At 40.4% G+C, this 23,293-nt stretch overlaps 1 protein-coding gene across 1 annotated transcript in view; it reads right to left on the bottom strand.

Moving 5' to 3' along the window:
• The window catches only part of RAB31 (RAB31, member RAS oncogene family), a 90,493-nt gene that overhangs the window by 34,355 nt on the left and 32,845 nt on the right, over positions 1 to 23,293 (bottom strand). The window contains exons 4-5 of the mRNA XM_011983929.1: positions 15,971 to 16,042; positions 14,838 to 14,944 (exon numbers count right to left, since the gene is read on the bottom strand). Coding sequence (XP_011839319.1) covers positions 14,838 to 14,944; positions 15,971 to 16,042 — 179 coding nt within the window. The remainder of the gene's footprint in view (positions 1 to 14,837; positions 14,945 to 15,970; positions 16,043 to 23,293) is intronic.

Genomic DNA, 23,293 nt, shown 5'->3' with positions numbered 1-23,293 from the left:
CTATCTCTAAAATAATAATAATAATAATAATGTTTTTAAAGCAAAAGACAACATAAAGAAAATGGAAAGATAAGACCTAAATTTGAAGATGATAGTTTCAACACATAGAGATAACAAAAGAATAGCATCAAGTATGTATTTTTAAAAATCCTAAAAATAAACAAGATTATGGTAAACAATCTAATAGAAAAAAAATGGCAAAGATTTGAACAGGCACTTCACAGAAGAGGAAACTTAAATGGCCAATAAATATATAAAAAGATGATAATTTTACAGATAATTAGGAAAACGCACATTGAAATGACTGTCAGATATCACTATATGCCCTGAAGGATCACAATTCTGAAGCGTGGCAAGGATGCAGAGCTGCAGGAAGGCGCACACACGATTGGCATATTCCATGCCACCGTGAAAGACACTGGCATTACCTAGTAAGACTGAGGGTGTGCACGCCCTGAAACTCAGCAATTCAACTCTTACCTACTCTGGTCCAGAGAAATGCTTACACATAGCAATATATGCACTAGAACGTTCAAGCAGCAATGTTCATAACACCACGCCAGAAATAACTCAAATATCCACCAATAGAATGAATAAACTGTGTTCCACTCATAAAACAGAACAGTAGACAGCAATGAATATGTAGACACCACAGCTAACCTCCATCAGGTGAATCTGACAAGCATGCTGAGTGAAAGACACGTCATCACATGACACATGCAGTCTCATTCCGTTTACAAAGTTCAAAAACGGGCGCATCTACTGCTTGGAAAATGTAAACGTAGGTGTAAAGCATAACGAAAACAAGTGGTTATCACCAAAGTGAGAAGAGTGGTTACTTCCGGGTGGAGAGACGGGGATACGATTGGGGAAGGGGGTTCTGTGGCACAGTTACACGGCTGTTCATTTTATTACCACAATATTCCTTACGATATGCATGTTTTATATATTCTTCTTTAAGAATTGTTGTAATTAAGAAAGAGATATTCCAGATGCCTTTGCTGGGTTCTCTGGGCAGCTCAGTCTTCGGCTCCCTCCTTCCTCCTTCGATAGCAGCAGGTGAACGGGCGGGGCCGTCTGCACCGCGTCGCTCGCAGAACACGGACAGGCACATCTCAGAGCACACACGTTTTCACAGCACAGGCTCTATTCCTCCTCGTTATCTCACATAAGGAAAACACTATGTGCATTTAACACTTGCCATGATGTTCACTGATGTTCACGGGCTTTAGTGCTTTTAGTATTTGGAATAAATTGGATTTTTAGGGTACAGCGTTTCAAATTCTGTTCTTTGGTTTGTATAATTTCTAAGAAACTTCCCTACTCAACTGTGGCTCACTATCAAGACCGGAATGAGTTGTGGAGTCACAAGTAAGAGATGAAGGCAATTTAATTTATTATTCGTAGCAAAAAGTATTTTTTTCCAAATGTATTTTTAATCTGCTAAAAACCACAGTTTTATCCAAAAATGTAAAACAACTGAGGAGATGGCTGGTGGTGTTTCTAACTTGACTGTGTACACTGTGGAAGTACAGGTCTGCCCTGGTTTCCAGCTCTAGATTGCACAGGAAGTTGCATGAATCACGCACGTAAGACACTAGACCGGCTCCCATAGCCTCCTTGGAGGATGGCCAATGGGTTTGATCTCTTTAACTGGCAGTGACTACCTGAGGCATTGCACTAAGGAGGAGCCTGGGGCCACAACAGGCTCAGAAGAAAACAGTGTTCTGACTGCCTGGCAGTGGGGAAGCTGAGGCAGGAGCCATCCTGGTCAGCACATCAAACCCACACACTCTGCATGCTTTTGAGACCCACACCATCCAGCTGTCTTTCCCTCCATTCCCCAGGGCAGGCGCAGGGTAGATATTCTTGACGGCCCCTCCCTGCCAACACGTGCCAAGCTCACTCCCACCTCCAGGCCTTTGTCCCAGATCTTCCCCCTTCCTAGAATTTCCTCCTCCAACACATCCGTAACTGCCTGTGGCACATGCCCCACCTGGGACACATGTTGTCCCATGCCTTTCCTAGTCACAGCAGATGATTCTGACCTCTCCCTTTCCTGAACTCCTCTGCCCTTTCTGGACTGCGTCAGACCAACTGGAACTCTATTAAATATAGTCTTATATCGCTCATCAGATACTTCCCCACCCCCTTTCTTGGCTGCCCAAATAGAAGTAAACATTAATAGCTCGAAGGAAAAGACTGTCTCTTTTCTATTCTCACAGCACTTTGCTGCCACAGAAGAACCACCAAAACGTATTTGCTAATCGAATGACTGAGAGCTGACAGGACTAATTTCCTTCCTCCTACCCTACCCTGTTTTCACTGCTAACACCAGATGCCCTTTTTCTTGGTGTACAACCTCTACTCCAGTAAGGAATTCTGGACTCCCTGGCAGCAGTCCCACCCATCCCTCCCAGTGTTTCTGTAAGAGGCACCAGAGTGCTTCCGTAAGATCTTAGAGACCATGATTCCTTCCTCGGACGAGGCAAGAGTGCACGAGAACCGCCCCTGAGCATCTCCTGGGTTGTATTTATGGGGAGGGTAGGAGGAATCTTGGGCAGAGGCAGCCAGTGACAGCAAAGCCATCTCAAGGTCATTACCCACCACCTCTGAGAAGAAGGTTCTCCCACTTCCCAACCCAGCCTCCGTCGTCACTATTGTTGGGTAACTTCCCACTGCTACCACTTGTAAAATAAACTAGGTCTGAGGGGTTTTCTCCCATCAGCACTTCCCGATCCCTCCCTCATCCTTCTGATTCATTCGTGGCCCTAAATATACCAGTGAGAGGTGGAATTCCAAGGAAATGCCAACAGGAGACTCCTGAGGCTGAAACGCAGTTCCATTAGAAGCCATGAAATGAAGGCAATGTCCAAAAATGGCCAGGAAAGCCTGAAAGAGTTTCAAATTGGGAAGAGACAAAGGGGATTTGTGTAGAGCCAAGAATTCAAAATCAACAAAACAAGATCAAGCAGAAGAAATGTAGAACTAGAACCTGCTACGCGGAATAGATGGGGTTGGAGTAATTTCTCCCAAGAAATGACTTATTATGGCAGCCATAGGTCAAGGCTGCCCATGCTTGTCAGAGGAAATGTGGGGGAGTGATTCTTGCTTAAGGGCCAGGCGGGGATAGGACATGAACTTCTTCCTCTGACCTTCCCTCCTTCGTGGAGGATCCTGGCCACATGGCCCTAAAGCAGATGGTTCCTGAAATACCTGCAGGTCCTCTCACAGAGGTCCCAAAGCCAGGTGACCTTAACCCCTTACCCAAGCCAAAGGCAACCAAGCACAGGCTGGATATAAGGGAGCTGAACCATCCAGAAGAGGGACCACACATTACTCCAGCTTCACAATAATTTTGAGTAGAAGAAGATTTTGTTTAGGGTTGTTCAAAATAGGAAAATCTTTCACCAAGATCAGGAACCTAGAAAAATATCCAAGCTAAACAGGGGAGCCCCATATTAATTTGCACCCAATCACATCTCTTCTCCTGGTGATTATGAGTGTGGGGTGTGAAGGGGTCGGGGCAGAGAGGCCCTGGAAATGCTTTGGAAGAGATTAAAGATGCAGGGCCAATGGTGTCAGTTTGGTGTTTTGTGTGTGTGTGTGTGTTTTAAATAATTTCAACTTTTTTGTTTGTTTGTTTGTATTTTGAGACAGTCTCACTCTGTCACCAGGCTGGAGTGCAGTGGTGCGATCTCAGCTCCCTGCAACCTCTGCCTCCTGGGTTCAAGCAATTCTCGTGCCTCAGCCTCCCAAGTAGCTGGGATTACAGCCACGCACCATCACACCCAGCTAATTTTTGTATTTTTTGTAGAGACGGGGCTTCGCCATGTTGGCCAGTCTGGTCTTGAACTCCCCACTTCAGGTGAGCTGCCCACCTCGGCTTCCCAACGTGTTGGGATTACAGGTGTGAGCCACCCTGCGCAGCCAATAATTTCAACTTTTATTTTAGATTCAGGGGGGTACACGTGCAGGTTTGTTACACAGGCATGCTGAGTGACACTGAGATTTGGGGTACATTTGATTCTGTCACCCACGTACTGAGCACAAGAGGAAGTTTTGCAACCGCCCCCCACTCCTTCCTGCCTCTGAAGCCCCCAGTGTCTGTTCCCATCTTTATGTCCATGAGTGCCCTATGTTTCCTTCCCCTTATAAGGGACAACATGCAGTATTTGATTTTCTGTTCCTGGATTAATTTGCTTAGGATAATGGGCGCCACTTCTGAATCCTGAAAGATGATGAGTCATTGTTTTCATCTCCAGGAGGCCTGAAGGGCAAGAGAGAAGCCCAGACAGTGCGGCCTGCAGTTAGAGACCTGGACAGATGCCAGGATAGATTCGGGGACTTCCTCATTCTTCTCTACCGTAAACTTCTACTGCCGAAAGCAACGCTTTTCCAAGAATGACCCTTGGACCACTTGTAAAAGGATCACTTTTTAAAATGCACATATCCTCGCCTCCTTCTTCCTATTGAATCCGAATCTCTGGACCTGGTTCTTAGAACTAGAATTTTTAACAAGTGCACTGTGGTTTCTTAAATTCATAAAAGTTTTAAAACCACTGAGGCAAGGTTACAACCTATTTCTCTCTTTTTTCTTTGCAAGACTCAACTGCCCTGCTTTTTCCGCCAGACCCAGGAAAAGGCCATGCAGTCTCCTGCTGGGCTCCCCAGACTTTCTGAGACAAAGTTTTCTTTTCTATTTAGACCCTAGGCCAATCCGCCCTCCTAGAATAGCAGAGACCTTGAATTAGCCCCATGCCATGTGCTACTTGTTCAGAAACTTGCTGCCAGCCCCAGCTCAGCATGCAGACTCGGTTCTCCGGTCATCTTGACCAGGCAAGTCAGCTGGTACCCCAGATCCTGTGGATTCAACCCATTTAAGGTTCTTATTTTCTTGCAACTCTGTCAGTCCCTTAAATGTCCCCAACTTTGCAAGCCTAACTGCAGCATCAGCAGATGGCGGAGGGAACAGAATGGCCTGACCCACCAGGAACCGCACATTCTCTACCCCTGGGAGCAGCGACCACAACATTCACCCGGAGGGAGAAGGGCAGCAGGAAGGACGGGGGTTACAGCCCTGAGCACCTACTCTGTGACAGTCCAGGACAGTCTTCTCACATTCCACTTTGCTTTCATGCCTCAAATTCAGAGGGACCATACATTACTTCAGTTTCACAATAATTTGAGCAGAGGAAGATTTTGTTTAGGGTTGTTCAAGACAGGAAAATCCCTCACCAAGATCAGGAACCTAGAAAAAAAATCCAAGCTAAAATTCCTGAGTGTACCCGACCAGATGCCTCTGAATGCCTTCCACTCTGGGAGTGGGGCAGACCTTTATACTGTCTTCTGGAACATGCAAGAAGATGAAACACACTGAACAGGCATCTCTGCCAAGTACTTCTGCACTCAAATGCCTTCAGTGGGCTGAGCCAAGGTTGGAGGGCTAATTCCACTTCCATCCAGCACATTCTCAAAATATGCCAGGCAGAGCTCCTTCCAAGGATCGACAAGCTTACACAACCGAAGTGTGTTGGATGAGACCAGTTCCACCAACACACACACACACCCCTACACACACACATCTACACACACACCCCTATACACACATCTACACATACATGTACACACACATACACATCTACACACACATCTACATACACACATATCTACACACACATACATATCTACACACACACTCATACACACATACATCTACACACACACACATCTACATACACACATATCTACACACACATACATATCTACACACACTCATACACACATACATGTACACACACATACACATCTACACACACACATCTACATACACACATATCTACACACACGTACATATCTACACACACACTCATACACACATACATCTACACACACACTCTCACACACACACATTCACAGACATCTACACCCACACATATCTACATACACACACACACATATCTACATACTGTCCTGCTACAACCCCCAGTGAAAAATCAAACAAAGTTTTCTGGGAATTGCAGGAGAGCAAAGTACTTTGGGATTAGAGTAAAAGAAGGTCATGCTCTGAATAAGGTCTGGGGTTTAGAGGTTTGGCTAACTCCCCAGAAAGATTATATCAGCAGGCAGAATCTGGAGCAGCCAGATTGCTGACCAAGAACCGATCCCCCTGCCATAGAAACGTGTCAACAAGCTGGTGCCCACTAGGTTCCCAGGCCCTATCACTTACCGACTATTCCTGTCTCACAGGAGACAGACACCCTGGGCAGAGACCCAGGCAGCAGGCTTCCCTTTCCCTGTTTCCTAAACGGGAGTTTTTAATACAGTGACCCTGTTTATCTTCTGTACCTTAGGTGTGCTGGAGATGGTTCATTTAATCATCTGGCCCAGTGTGCTTATAAAACTTTTGTCAAATACATTCCCCTTTGCAATTTTTGCCATATGTATATAATATGTATAATGCATATATATTACACATACCCTCACCTCACTGTTCTAATATTTATTATTTTTATCTAAATCAACTTTTTGTTACTCAGATTTTTTACTGAGATAACCGCAGATTCATTTACATGCAGTTGTAAGAAACAGTATCAAGCGATTCCTCATACACTTTGCCCAGTTTCCCTAAATGGTCACATCTTGGAAAACTATCGTATAATATCACAAAGAGGACATTGTCATTGTGGCATTCTATCTTATTCAGATTTCTCCAGTTTTACTTGTATGCACTTATGTATGTGAGTTAAGCTCTATACAATTTTATCACCTGTGTAGGTTCCTGTGTCCACCACCACAGAGAAGACACCAAGCAGTGCCAAAGCCACAGGGTCCCTTATGTTGCTCTTTCAAATCCATGCCCACTTTCCTCCCCGTCCCCCACCCCTACTTCCCCTTACCATAGCCCGTGGCAATCAGTAATCTATCCTCTGCTTCTAAAATGTTATATAAATGGAACCATGCACTGTGAAACCTTTGGGACTGGCTTCATTCACTCAGCACAATTCCCCTGAAGATGCATTCGAGCTGCGCGTATCAGCAGTTTGCTTCCTTTTAGTGCTGAGTAGTAGTCCACGGTACGGATGCACCACAGTTTGTTTAGCCATTCGTAGCTGAAGGACATCTGGGCAGATCCCAGTTTAGGACTATTACAAATAACGTGTCTATGAATATTCATGTGCAGGTTTTGTGTGAACATAAGTTTTCATTTCTCCAGGATAAATGCTCGAGAATGTGATTGCTAGGCCATATGGTAACTGCATGTTTAGTTTTATAAGAAACTGCCAAACTGTTTTCCAGAGTGGCTGTGCCATTTTGCATTCACACCAACAATGTATGGATGACTCAGTTTTTCCATATCCTCACCAGCATTAGGTGGTATTGTTGATTTTTATTTTAGCCATTCTGATAGGTTTGATGATGATATTGAACGTCGTTTTACATCCTTCCTCACCATCTTCCATTCTCTCAGGTGAAATATCTGTTTATGTCTTTTGCCCATTTTCAAATTTTTTTCATATAAGTTTTGTGAGTTCTTTATACAGTCTACATACTAGTCCCTTATAGATATATAGTTTGCAAATATTTCCTCCTAGTCTGTAGCTTGTCTTTCATCCTCTTCACACACCAATATTTCACAGAGCAAATATTTTTAAGTTTTTAAATTTCAAGGGTGTCCAATTTATCAGTATTTCCTTATATGAATTGTGCTTTTACTAAGTCTAAGAACTCTGCCTAACCCCACATCTTTAAATTTATTTTCTTTTAGAAGTTTTTCTAAAAGTTTTAGGGGTTAACATTTTACATTAAAGCCTGTGATTCATTTTAGACTAATTTTATATAAGTTTGAGGTTTGTTTTTGTTTTGCCTATTGATGTCCGATTACTCTATTTGTTGAAAAGGTCATCGGCTGAATTGCTTCTTCTGTTGAACTACCTTTGCATCTTTGTCAAAAAATCAATTGAGCATATTTGTGTAGATTTATTTCTGGGTTCTCTATTCTGTTCCATTGATCTATGCATCCATCTCACTGCCAATACCATATGGTCTCGATTATTGTAGCTATATAGTAAGCCTTCATATAGAACAGAGTGATTCTTTCCATTATATCCTTCTTTGTCAGTATTGTTTCAGCTATTCAGTGTCTGTGATTTTCCATATAAATTTTAGAATAGGCTTATTTATGTTTACAAAAAACCTTGCTAAGATTTGACAGAAACTTCATTTAAACCTATAACTCAATTTGAAGAGAATGAACATCTTTACTATGTTGAGAATTTCGATTCATGAATATAATATGTCTCTCCATTTATTCAAGTCTTATTTGACTTCTTTTATCAACATTTTGTACTTTTCAGCATACAGCTCCTATATATGTTTTGTTAAATATATGCCTAAGTATTTCATTTTCTTTGGAGCAATTGTAAAGAATATCGTGTTTTAAATTTCAGTTCCTGCATATTTATTCTTAGTATTAATATATAGAAATCTGATTGATTTTTCCATGTTGCTTTTGTATCCCACAACTTTGCTGAACCCACTTAGTATTTTTAGAACTTTTTTGGTATATTCTGTGGGCTTTTCTGTGTAGATAATCGTGTCATGTGCATAAATCAACTTTTTTAATATTTTAAAATAAATTTTATATCACTGTCATAAACGCAACACTAGTGTCAGCTATCATAAAGAGAATGTAATCCTAAAAATAAATATGATAAGGACAAAATATAATTAAACTCTAGTTAGAGACAGTTGTCTGCAGAGGGCCCTCAACCTTAGATTTTTCTCTCTCTAAGGGAGAATAGCAAGTATAAAAATAGGTGTTAAAAACTTAGTGGCATCAGGCTCACTTGGAACATTCCCCAGGACACACCATATACTAAGCCATAAAACAAGCCTCAGTAAATGTAAAATAATTAAAATCATACAAAGTATGTTTCAGATTACAATGGAATTAAATTAGAAATGATGAAAAGTCAAAATTTGGGAATTGCACAAATATGTGGAAATTAAACAATATGCTATTAAATAAATAACGGGTTAGAACACAAATTAGAAAATATTTTCAGATTAGTTAAAAACAACATATCAAAACCTATGAGATGCAGCTAGAGCAGTGCTTACAGGAAAATTTATAACTATAAATGCCTACATTCAAAAAGATCTTAAATAAATATGCTAACCTTTCTCCTTAGCGAACTAGAAAAAGAGGAACAAAGCAAATCCGAAGCAAACAGGAGGAAGGAAATAACAATTAGAGGATAAAGAAATGAAAGAGAAAAACAATGAAAAGAAATAAACTAAAAACCACTGGTTCTTTGAAAAGGTCAACAAAACTGACAAACTATTGGCTAGATTGAATGAGAAAAAAAGAGAGAAGTTTCAAACTTCTAAAATTAGGAATGGAAAAGGAGACATCACTACTGACCTTACACAAATTAGAAGGATTATTTAATTGGTCATGGGATTAAGAAAAAAAGATTATAAGAGAATACTATGAACTACACAGCAAATTAGATAACACTTAAAGAACTGACATCATACAAACTAGACAATTTGTGCATTAGTAAAATAATACCTGCAATTTAAAGGTATAAAGTTTGTTTAAATTAATGAGTTTTAAAATGAAACAAAAAACCTAACTGGTCATTTGGGAGGGTATTATAGAATCATTTCATTACTTTAAAACCTTCTAAATACAGAATATATCAAGCATTTTCCTTCCCTTTCATACTCTTTCATATACACTGTACCTCAGTATAATTAAATATTGTAGTTGATTTGAGGAAGTTTCTCTATGGATGCACTGCAAGTAACAAATGAAGAAGGAAAGACAGAATTTGAATGTCACCATTTTGCTAACCATAATCACTTAGTAGATTACCAACAGTTAGATTCTGACCAAGTCTAAATCTAACAATTTATTTAAAGGGCATAGGGGAACAAGTTAAATAACACCGTTAGGAAACAACAAGGAAAATTCAGACTTCATAAAGCTGTGTAGGAGAAATGAATCTGTTTCTTCAACAAATCAATTTCAAAGGGAAAAAAGGCAGGGTAGGGGAAACCCATGGACTAAAAGATTGACATGTAACTGCAATTCATTGCAACGTATAGACTCCATTTTTCTGGATTCAAACAAAGTGCATTTTAACACTGTATAGTTGATATTAAGGAACCATTTAATTTTTTACATGTTATCATATAGTATTGTCATGTGTTTTAAAACACAATGCTTATCTTTCAAAAAATAAATCTAATATAAAATTAAAAAAAAGAATTGACATCATGGAGACCAGGTTGATGTAGAGAAACAAAAAGAAATGACATCAATCCTTCACAAACTCTTCTAGAAAACAGAGGAGGTGGGAACTCTTACCAACTCATTCTATAGGACTGTTATTGCCCTGATACCAATGCTAGACAAAGATATTGTAAGAAATGGAAACTACAGACTAATAACCCTTTAAGAATATAGACATAAAAATCCTTAACAAAACACTAGCAAACTAAACCCAGCAATGTATAAAAAGGATTATGCATCATGACCAAGTGTGATTTATCCCAGGAATGCAAGACTAGTTTAACATCCAAAAATCAATTAACATGTAATTACATATGCAAAAATTGTTTTGGAAAAAATTCAACATTCGATCATGACAAAAAACCTTCAACAAACTAGGAACAGAAGGAAACTTCTTCAACAGAATAAAAAGGATATATGTAAAACCAGTTAGTGTGATACTTACTGAAGAAAGACTAAATGCTTTATCCCTAAGATCAGGAAGAAACAAGAATGTGCACTCTCATTACTTTTATTCCAGATTGTTTTAGAGATTCCAGCCAGAGAAATTGGTCAAGAAAAAGAACTAAAAGGCACCCATATCGGAAAGAAAGAAGTAAAATAGTCTTTATTCCCAGATAATATAATCTCATATATAGATAACTCCAGATAATTTACTAAAAAAAACTAAAATTAATAAATGAGTTCAGGAAAGTTATAGGATACAAGATAAACATACAAAAGTCAATTGTATTTCTACACACTAACAAAAAGCAATGCCATAAATAAGAAAACAATCCCATTCACAATACCATCAAAAAATATCAAATACTTAAGAATAAATAAAACAAATGCAAGACTTGTAAACTGAAAGCTATAAAACATTGCTAAAAGAAATTAAAGAAGACGTAATAAAATGAAAAGACATTTCACATTGATGGATGGGAAGACTTAAAATTGTTAAGATGGGATTAACACCTGAATTGGTCTAAAGACTCAACATAATTTCTATTAAAATCAAAGTTCCCTTTTGTTTTTCAGAAATTAAGAAATAGACCCTAAAATTCATATGAAAATGTTAAGGGTCCAGAATAGTCAAACAATCTTGAAAAAGAGAACAAAGTTGAAGGACTCACAATTTTTAATTTCAAACTTACTACAAAGCTACAGCAATCAAAATAGTATAACACTAGTGTCAGGACAGACGTGTAGATCAACTAATAAAGTTAAGAGCATAAAAATAAGACCACATTCATGGTTGACTAGTTTTAGACAAAAGTACCCCAAAAGATTCAATGGGAGAGAAACTATCTCTTCAACAACTGGTGTGGGGATAATTAGATATCCACATGGAAAAAGATTAATTTGGACCCCTATCTTACATTACATACAAAAAGTAACTCAACATGGATGACAGACATAAATGTAAGCACTAAGAAAACATGAATAAATATTTGTGATGTCCATTTAGCCAATCACTTGTGAACAAGAGATAAAAGAAAAACATGATAAGCTGGACATAAACTTTTGCACACAGTAAAAATTGTGAAAAGACAATCCACAGAATGAGAGGAAATATTTGCGAATTATATGTTTGATAAGAGACTTTTATTCAGAGTACATAAAGAACCCTTACAACTCAATAATAAAAAGACAATCCAACTAAAAATTAGGCAAAGGATTTGAAGAGACATTTCTCCAAAGAAGATATACAAATGGCCAATAAACATATGAAAAGATATTTACTATAACATTATTAGTCATTAGGAAAACCACAATGACACAATCTCACACCCACTGGGATGCCTATAATCAAAAAGGCAATAAATGTTGGTGAGGATACGGATATCTTGCAGTTACTTTGGAAAACAGTTTATGAGTTCCTAAAATTATTAAAAAGAGTTATCATATGACACAGAAATGCCACTCCTAGGTACATAGCCTAGAGAGATGAAAATATACATCCACACAAAATTTGTACATGATTGTTCATAGGAACATTTTTCATAATAGTAAAAAAGTAGAAGCAATTCAAATGTTAATGTGTAAATGAATAAATAAAATGTGGTATATCCATACAATGAAATATCATTCAGTCATAAAAATGAATGCATCACTGACACATGCTTAACTGAAAGAAGGTGGTCACAAAAGACCACATATTGTATGATTCCATTTATGCAAAATGTCCAGAAAAAGCAAATTTAGAGGAACAAAAAGGTAGATTAGTGATTACCAGGGCTGGAAGGAGTTGGAAATTGAGAGTGAGTATAAACGGGCATGACGTTCTTCACACAGTGACGGAAATGTTCTAAAATTAGATATGAGATGATTGTACAACTCTAAAAATACACTAACAGTCATTGAACTGTACACTTAAAACAGGTGATCGTGATGTTTTGTAATTTACCTCAATACAACATATTAAATGTCTAAAAATTAAAAATGAATTAGTGTCCACCTAGTCTTTCTCACTGACCTAATCAGAGTTTTAAAGGCAGTCAGCTTCTTGTTGCCTGATTCAATAACACATACCATCTAAAATAACTGTGTATAACAAAAGATATACATGCCACACTTTAAAATACAACTGCAGGATCTCGAGGAGCCACATTCAGACCTCACTGAGGCCAAACAAGAGGAGAAAAGATATTACCAAGGAGGCTGGATGCATGGGACAGTGGCCCCATGACACCACCACTACAGGTAGCAGCTGGATGGCCCTGCATTTTCTCCCACTGGGATAGAGAGGCTGTAAGTTAATTCACAGTTGGAAGTGAGATGAATAGATTATGTTAGCTGGGGCACATTGAAAATTGCACATATAAGAATCAGCTGAGCACAAATCAGAACGCTCATCAAGAAGAATGCTATACCTGTGCATAAAAGGTGAATTCCACCCCGAAACACAGCGTATCCTTGGGTGCTGGTAGCCACATCTATATGTCACAGATAAGTTTTGTCTGGCCAGGCTACACTTTTCTAGGAGCTGTCCCTCTTTAAGACCACCTGCCTTCCCATTCTCATAGTAATGTTGGGAAATACCATCTCGTACTACCAATCCCCTCCTGGCCACACACGCCTGTTCTTAACGTGGGGAGTTCCTCCCTGGCATTTTAGACTGGAAATGAAGACAACGCCAGGCCAGCATCTCTCCAGAGACTAACTCTGGAACATGTCAAATGCCAGAGCTGAGGGCAGTTCTGTTTTTACCATGTGGATAACAGTACCTTCCAATAATTCCCCTTTCTCCTGAATTTCAATTGTGTTTTGGATCCACGTAACCAAGAATCCTAACTGATACTATGCAAGTTTAAATCGTTCTCTGCTTAAATTCTAGTCCATCAGCATTCCCACGATACATAAAACTTGGTTCCACTCAAAGGTGCACATTAGTCCCATAATTAGGGGGTTTTGGAGATAGCACCTTCTCTCAGCAAAGGTTGTCTCTACACACCCACCTCATCCTTCCCATGACCAAGGTTGAGGTGATTCTGCTGGGAACACTAGACAAGCAAGCTGTTTGAGGTTTACAGTAAAGGAGGTGGATATCTGAACTAAGTCTGGGAAGTTTGAAGATCTGTCCAAATCCCAGAAAAATAAACGATTAAGTGGTGTTTATGGCTGTTATTATAAACCAACCAGATGCAAGGTGATACAAACTTTTGAAATCCCAAAGAAACAGAACAATTTGTTAAATGCTATGTTAAGAGCTTTTTGCAAGATCTATTTCCATCGACTATTTATTTCACTTTGGTTTAATCACATTTTGATTAGCAAAACCAGAAGCACGATGTAGTTGTCTTTATGAAAATCAGCTACTAGAATTCCTGAGAATTAAATTAACCAAGAGAATGGAGATACCACAAATTCACTATTTCCTTTTTTAAATAATGTATTTGTTTAGTAAAATAGCTAGCTTACCAGGCTAGGCAAAGCTATCATCAAATCTCTAATTCATGTGTACTGGATCCCCACAACCTCCTTTCAGATACGGGAAGTTTCAATAACCCAGTACCACTGGGGGAAGTCAAGGTACTCACATACAATGTGTCATATTCTGATTTAAGAACAAAATAGTGAGATTACGTACTTGACTATATTCTTAAGGTAAAATCTAGAACTAAAACAAACAGGTATGCCATGAAAAATTTTAAGAATTCTAATGGTCATTACGATAGGGATGACCATTTCCATAGTGTTACTAAAATTGTGCTAGTAGTCATAATGATAATAAAAATGGAAAAAGTAACAACAGAAATAATAAAACCATTTAGCCCAAAGATATGTAGAGTCAGGATGTAACTGTGTTATATACAGGAATTATAATTTTAACCTTCATCATTGTATGGTACACCACATTTGCATTTCCCTATCACTTTCCCTTATTTCTTCTCTGGTTGAATCAATGCCACATTGACTACCACAAGTGAAAGGCCATTAATTATTACACTGAGGGCAGACATAACAAAGGCATGATACCTTTGTACACTCAGGGATGACATTCAGGGACGGAGGATAATATCTACACAAAAGATACTAAAATGCGTCTTACCTAATATCTGAGAGGTCGCATTTGTTTCCAGCGATGGCCATTACAATGTTTTCCGGACCATGTTCTTTCAGCTCCTTGACCCATTTCTTCAAGGTATAAAATGAATCCTAAACCAACAGTATACACAAATCATTAGAAAAACCCCTTAATATAATATTTCAACCAAGCAGAAATACAAGCCCAGTACAATTTAATGGAGAAAAATATTTTTAGGAGACTCATGCAGATTAACATACTACCTCTGTCTAGGCACAGAAGTTAATGTTAGCTGAAATACACTTAAATAGACCATGTAAAGTTTTCTAAAATTAAAACTTGATCTAGTTAAGAAAATCATATCAGTGATTTTTCTCCTATAAATAATGTTAATTTAAAATGATAGCCTGGACTCCGCATGAGTAAGAATAACAGGACTAAGTAAATGCTCATGCTTACACCAAGAAAGAATCATGTATCCCTGGAGTCCTGTCTTCTTGTTGGCCCTTCACTCACAATTGTCCTCTAGAAAACAGGTCAAAGGCAACACACCACATTTAGGTAGAAGTGGTCAGGAACTCGTGGAAGGTAACAGTGATGGGTCACTAAACTGATAGTCTTATGTGCTGAGTCAACACTCCAGAGAAAAAAAGCAAAGAATTCAATTTGCAGGAGTGGGAAAAAATGTCATCAAACTACTGCAGTTATTTGTTGATGGAAGTCTAAAACCTTCAACATTATAACTAAAAATATATTACATATACACAAACACACAAAGATTTACTGACACGCACACAAATGTTATGCTTGGCATTTTAAGTAAGTAGTATGATTGAAACACTAACAAAAATAAGTATTCTGTAATTATAAAGCATGCAGAAATTAAAAACGATTTTCCTTTTCTTTAAAAGCTGACATTCTGCAGAATAGTACTAGCAGGCATGACTTTGCCTTTACAGTCAATTTTAAGAATGAATGGTCATTGTTGTTTAATTTAGTAGATAAATATGGGATGCTTTGTTACATATACACGAAATAAACTCAATATACAGTGGCACGCTACTGGGAAGACGCAAGCAGTGACGTCTTTGCTTCAGTCTCTCTAAGTGAGAGAACCACCATAAATGACATCTAAATTCTGAAGGAGACGGTCTTACCTGCTTGGTAATATCATACACGATAACAGCTGCAGCTGAGCCTCGATAGTACATGGGAGCCAATGAATGAAACTGTTTAAGAACAATGAACAGTTTTAGGCCAAAGTGAACAGACTTTATTCAATCCCAAATTAAACATAAAAGTTTTATCCTACATCATCCCTATAGGATCCCTAAATTCCTTCCCCATCTAATTTTTCCAGGGTTCATGTTATTCTTTATTTTATTTTATTTTTTTGCGATGGAGTTTCACTCTTGTCACTCAGGCTAGAGTGCAATGGCATAATCTTGGCTCACTGCAGCCTCCACCTCCTGGGTTCAAGCGATTCTTGTGCCTTGACCTCCGGAGTAGCCAGGGTTACAGGCATGCGCCACCACATCTGGATCATTTTTCTATTTTTATTAGAGACAGAGTTTCACCATGCTGGCCAGGCTGGTCTTAAACTCCTGACCTCAGGTGATCCACCTGCCTCGGCCTCCCAAAGTGCTGGTATTACAGGTGTGAGCCACTATGCCTAGCCCCAGGGTTCATATTAAATAAGACATTTTCCTCCTCATCAACACATATTTTATATACTTGTGGCTTACTGACCATGAAATCTACTCTTGGGTAAAAGCCAAAAACAAATTTTATTTTAAATGTTACCATCTTGTGAATGTTCTTTTCTCTGCTGCTCATCATTTCTCCAATATGACTGACCGACCCAGGGCAATCTCATTAGAATTATGCAGCAGTAAAGGAAAGAAGTATGGCAAGGAGAGGGAAAGGGAACACTGGCAAAGATCACAGGACCCTTGCTGAGCCGTTAATGAAGACCAATCAGCAAGGGCAGCTTTGGCAGCAGCTGCCTCAGGTCTGGAGGGCTGCCACCTCTCCAACGCGGGGCTTCCTCACCTACCTAAGGTCCACAAATGACAAGACAGCAGAGGAGCTCCACTCCAAAATGTTAACAAAGCAAGTGCCACTGGTCACTAGCATCGTTCATCCCCAGGCAGGGGAGCTCATTAGTCTCAGAATGTATACACTTTATATATATTTTGGAGAAGGGTCCAGTCTTAATCTGCTTTTTTTTTTTTTTTAATTAAAAAGTATCCTGGAGGGGCCGAGTGTGGTGGCTCACGCCTGTAATCCCAACACTTGGGAGGCTGGGGCAGGCAGGATCACCTGAGGTCAGGAGTTTGAGACCAGCCTGGCCAATATGGTGAAACCCTGTCTCTATTAAAAATACAAAAATTAGCTGGGCATGGCAGATGCCTATAATCTCAGCTACTCGGGAGGCTGAGGCAGGAGGAACGCTAGAACCCAGGGGACAGAGGTTGCAGTGAGCTAAGATTGCAAAACTGCACACCAGCCTGGAAGACAGAGTGAGACTCAATCTCAAAAAAAAAAAAAAGTACCCTGGAGGGATTTTGAAAGTCAGTAAGAAAAAGATGGCTTAATAGAAAAATGGACAAAGACATAGATATAGGTAAATCACAGAAGACATAAATTGCCAATAAATATTTTAAAACATGTTCAATTAGAATTGGAGGAACACCAGTAAAAATAAGGAGACACTTATAAATGATTACATCATAAAAAGATGTGTGATGTTCAGTGTTGGTGTAGGTTTCAGAAGGGAGGCACACATACTCTGTATGGAATGTGCTGAATATCTTCTTTCAGAGCAACTGTTGGTAACATAATCAAAAGTTGAAATGTGTGTCCCATTTGACCCAGCAATTCCACTGAGAGGAATATATACTGGAATGACTGTCACACACAGGAAGACACATCCTGTGCTGCATACGGGAGCAAACGGGAATTGACTCATGGTATAATGTTATGAACCGAATGTTTGTGTCTCCCCTAAAATCTATGTATTGAAACCCTAACTCCCAACGTGGTGGTATTAGGAGGTGGGGCCTTTGGGAAGTAATTAGGATTAGATGAGGTCACTGATGGAATCAGTCCCTTATACGCAGAGAAGGAGACCAGATTTCTCTTCCCTCCCCGCCCTGCCCCTATGTGAGATACAGCAAGAAGGTGAGTATCTGCATACCAGAAAGGGGGCCCTCACAGGCACTGCATATGCCGGCACCTTGATCTTGGCCTTCCCAGCTCCCAAATGGTAAGAAATCAACGGGTGTTGTTTAAGCCACCCAGTCTATGTTATTTTGTGCACAGATTAATACATATATGTATGTAATGATATTCTATAGACATTGAAATGATGATTTTTATTTACAGGAAAAGGTATCTTTGACATACTGTTAGATGAAAAATAGTCTCAAACAGCACATAGAGCATATAATGTATCATTTATTATGTGCTTAATTTATTATTATATGATAATATAATGTAGGGTAAAATGTGTGTGAGCGTATGCCTCTGCATGCAGGAATAACACGAGGTTCCTCTACATCTTAACAGGTGGGATTTCCAGTGATTTCAAATTTTCCTTATAAGCATCTGTATAGCATAATTTTTTACAATGAGTTTTAAGTAATATGGTTTTTAAGTTTTGAACAAAGCAGCTGTTTTTATTGGGCAGCGGGGAGAGAGCAGGGAGGAAGGAGAAGTGGATCCTGAAGCTTTTCTGGCAAGCAACAAAACCCTAACTCATTATTTTCTTTCCCACGATACTCATCATTGGATCAATACTTGCCAAATTGAAATGATGGTATTTGGAAATAATCTGAGTCCCCAGGTTTCCCTGTTACTGCACTGAGGAATGCCGGTGAGGCACTCACAAGAGTGTGGAAAGGAAGTGGGCCACCCTCCCTGCCTCCATCCCTCCATGCAGGTCTCCACCCTGAAGAGAAAGGACTCTGGAGCCTCTGCGGGTTTCAGAGAAGGGAGAAGGCTGGACGAAGCTCAGGGTGAACCAAGGAGTTCAGAGCTGAACTGTCCGGTGGCCGAAGATGCCGAAGGGCTGGCCCCACCCACTGCCCCCATTCCGGAACGCACTTGGGGACAGCGACATTTGTCACATGCGTGCCTTCCCATGCTCACTGACTGCCCAACACTGTGTCTGGCATAATTATTAGGCATCCATAAATCTATTTTTAACTCACCATTTGGCAACCTACTCCTTAACACTTAAAAAACAAAATCAGAATTCCTGCCCAAAGGGAGGAAAAAGTAAGAATTGTTTGAAACTTTCCTACTTTTCAAAGGGTAAGGACTGCAGATACAGTCTCTTTTTACCCCAATTATCCAAAATGCCCATTTTTTTCAAAATAGTCTCCATATAAGAGTGGTTCACATAAACACACAAAGTAGCAGTCAATGCAAGCTTTATTTCCCAAAAGTAAAGACATTCATGGACTCAAGCTCAAAGAGGAGCACACTGCGGGTGTCTTCTAAGACAGAGAGAGTTCATTTTAGGCTAAAACACCATGAACTGAATCTAAAACGGTCACTGGTGTGTGGAGGTCTCATGAATTATTGAAGAGATCTTGGTATATAATGCATTACTCATTCTTTCCTTCCTCCAAATGGAATCACTTTGAAATAAATCTGTTGGTGAAGCCACTTAACTGACTTTATTGCTGGGGACTTGAGGGTTTTAATGAGTTAGAAGTTCACGTCTCAGTTCCAAAACCCAATAATGCATTGACCAAAGGATGATCTTGGTGGAGGACAAAAAGGATAAATCACTTCTAGTCTACAACGTATATGCTTTTCCCCCTTACAAACATAAAACAAAAGCACCACAATCAGCCTCAGTACTCAACATGACATAATTCAATTCCTGTGGGGTCAGAATTAAGACTGATGGAATGCTCACATAAAAAGATTCTTCTAGAAATAAAGTTCACAGTCACAGGAGGCTGATAAAGCTTTATTTTTACATCTTACCTTGAAAGGTTATTTGAAAATTAGCACAACAGATGCCAATTCAAAATCTCTTCTTCTCTGACTACCCAACAAAACATCTAGAAGACCAAATTAAAATGTTGAGAAAATTTTCAGATGTCATTCAATTATTTAGAAACAGCACAGGGAACTGTGAAAACCCAGCGTGTCTCCTCAAAAGAAATAGCTGTTTATGTCCTTAGTGTGTGTGATTATTTGTTTTCTAATTGCTGGAGGTCCCTACGGTGGGGGAGAAGGGAATGGCCTTCTTCAAGCTCTTGGAGCTTCTCAGACTGCTCAGCTTTCACAGATGGACACTCACCCTGCCCCACCTCCAGCAGCTGGCAGAAAATAAATGAACATGACCTTTCTGGAAAGCAGCTGGACAATGTGTTTCAAGAATCTTGCAAATGTTCAGATACTTTGATCTGACAATTCTGCCTCGTAAGGAATAATTAGAGATGGTTACAAAGTAACCAGAATTCATTTGAGAATTATCAATGATGCTGAAAAACTGTAATCAATCTCTATGTCTAACAATTAAGGAATGGACACATAAATTTTGGCTTAGCCATATGATGGAATATCCAGCAGCAATTAGACTTAGGTGTTTGTAAAATATCAAAAGGCACACGAGGCAAGACAGCCTAGTGTGGTATTTTCCTGAGGGTCTTCTGCAGAACACTAGACCACCTGGAGGTGGCCAGGAAAAAAGGTTTCCTGGCCAAATAAGTTTGAGAAACACCACGTATAATAATGCTTCCCTGGATGTTTACAAAGCATAATTAGTATATTAAAGGATCTGAAAATTTTCTACAGTAAAGAAACCTATTTATTTTGTTTTTTTTTTCAAGTAGTATTTATTAATATCTAGGGACCTAGTGTGATCAGGACCCACCTGAGGGGCAGTGAAGAGAACTGGACTCAAAGAGAGACCTGAGGCTTGGCTTGGCTCTATCCTGCTTTTCTTATTTTGTGAAACTGGTGCAGTGGGTGGGGTCAGAGACGAAGCTGAGGTTTTTTCCAGCTCTAGGACAACGGTCCAGAGCTTGAGGTCAAGGTGAAAACAGGCTCAGGATGGAGGCTCTCGCCTTCCCTGTAGCGCACGTCTCTTGTTTTCCCATCCTGTACTGCCCTATGTGCATGCACGTGCACACGTGCACACACACACGCACACACACGCACGCACGCACATGCACACACACACACACACACACACACACGCACGCACACACAAACACACACCCCTCAGCAGCACAGTGGAAAGTCCTATTCCAGGAAATCTCCTAATCCTTTAGACCACCCACTCTGCCTCAGGCAACATTCCTTAAATGCAGGTTTGTGGCATCGTAAATTCTACAGCAGCCAAATCCTGCAAGTCAGGAATGGGCAGTGGTGGAAAATACATGAAGTTTCCAAACAAGCACAGCTCCAGCTGGGCTCTGCCTCCCAGATGAGAATTATCCAAGCCAGAATGCTCTGGCATCAGGTCCAGGAACTCGGAGTGATGGGCTTTGTATTATGATTTCCAGAGGACGCTCTGTCCCTGTTGAGTCGCTCAGGCTTGGCCTGGGCGCCTATGCTGCTCTGTGGCCGGTCAGGTGCAAGGCCACCATCAGGGAGAGTCAAGGGCAAGTGCCAAAAAGAGCCCAAGGTCCACTGGGATTCAAACAAAGACAGAAGCGGTAGAAGAAAATTCCTGAAGTTCTCAACATTCTCAGCTGGCAAAAGTTGAATGGAAAAACACATTACTGAATGTTCTTTCTGTGCCATTCAGAAGAATGCTTCCGACTTTTACATAGACCCTCTCTCTCCACAGAGAAGCAGAGGCCTAGTTAATATGCCTACTCAGACGTCCTAAAACCCGAGTGTATGCAGAGTTGAATAAAACGGGGCTGGGAGACGATACATCGAACTGTGAAGATGTTCTCTCTAAATAACGGCAGTACAGACAAACCACCACTTGCTTTGCGATTTCTGAATTATTCAAAGAAGTTTCTGTTATCTCATGATACATTACTTCTGCAATGACAGGGGGTGTCTTTTGCCTTTTTTCCCTTTCTTTCATTTTTCTTTGAATGTGTTGTTAGAGTCAAAAAGCTTTCTCAGCACTCAGGGATCCAAGGGTTGAAGCAACAGTACCAGGAGGAAGCTGGGTTTTAGAACAGACCTGATGAGCACCTGACTCCTTCTGACAAGATGTGCCGCAAGCCTCATTTAGCAGAAAATGACGCAACACACATCCAAACATCTTTCCACAAAAACGGTGTGGGAGCAAGGCATGGATTACTTTTACTGATTGATTGGGACAGTGTCTCACTCTGTCACCCAGGATGGAGTGCAGTGGTGCCATCACCGCTCACTGCAGTCTCAACCTCCTGGGCTCAAGTCATCCTCTCATCTCAGCCTCCCAGGTACCTGGGACTACAGGTGTGTGCCACCATACCCGGTTAATTTTTTTTTTTTTAAGTTTTTATACAGACAAGTTCACGCTACGTTGCCCAGGCTGGTTTCAACTCCTAGACTCAAGTGATCTTTGTGCCTCAGCCTCCCAAAGTGCTGGAATTAAAGGCATGAGCCACTGCACCCAGCTGGATTAGTGTTTTTTTGTTTTTTGTTTTTTTTTTGAGACGGAGTCTCACTCTGTCACCCAGGCTGGAGTGCAGTGGCCGGATCTCAGCTCACTGCAAGCTCCCGCCTCCCGGGTTTACGACATTCTCCTCCCTCAGCCTCCCAAGTAGCTGGGACTACAGGTACCCGCCACCGCGCCCGGCTAGTTTTTTTTGTATTTTTTTAGTAGAGACGGGGTTTCACCGTGTTAGCCAGGCTAGTCTCGATCTCCTGACCTCGTAATCTGCCCGTCTCGGCCTCCCAAAGTGCTGGGATTACAGGCTTGAGCCACCGTGCCCGGCCTGGATTAGTGTTTTTTAAAAGACAATGTGATGAACTAGAATATTCTAATCCCTAAAATAATGTATAAAAAAGAAATCAATGATTTAATATGCTGTAGAAATGCATTTTTTCCCACCCATGAAATTGTCCAAGGGCAGTGACCTTCAGTTCACAGTCCTGTGTGTTGGCAAACAAGTGGAATTTCCTAAAATTCCAGAACTAAGCCCCACCCCACTCCTAGGTATGTCTATTTGCATCATACACAGCCACTGTGCTATGCATTTGTGGGGAAAGCCAGGATGGCCATGGCGATCATAGAAAACTGGTCTCATCTTGCCCTCTCTCCACTCTGCCCAGGTTGGTTCGGTCTTTCCCGTCCTTAGCCTCAGAGTCACAGTAAGCGTACCACGTTCAAGACAAGACCCCACAGTGCGGGACAGTATCCTCGCTGCACAGCCCTGAGGAGGCCTCCGAACAGGCCCCATCACACCAGATGCACTCAGAAACATACGGTGTCATTTCCCACAGTGCGCCTAGAGCTCCAGACTCTGCACTTTGCTGTGTGCCAACCCAGGCTAGCCGGCGCGGCC

This window comes from Mandrillus leucophaeus, unplaced genomic scaffold (assembly GCF_000951045.1).
Source record: "Mandrillus leucophaeus isolate KB7577 unplaced genomic scaffold, Mleu.le_1.0 Scaffold257, whole genome shotgun sequence".
Classification (NCBI taxonomy): domain Eukaryota; kingdom Metazoa; phylum Chordata; class Mammalia; order Primates; family Cercopithecidae; genus Mandrillus; species Mandrillus leucophaeus.
This window is presented reverse-complemented; position numbering and strand designations above follow the sequence as displayed.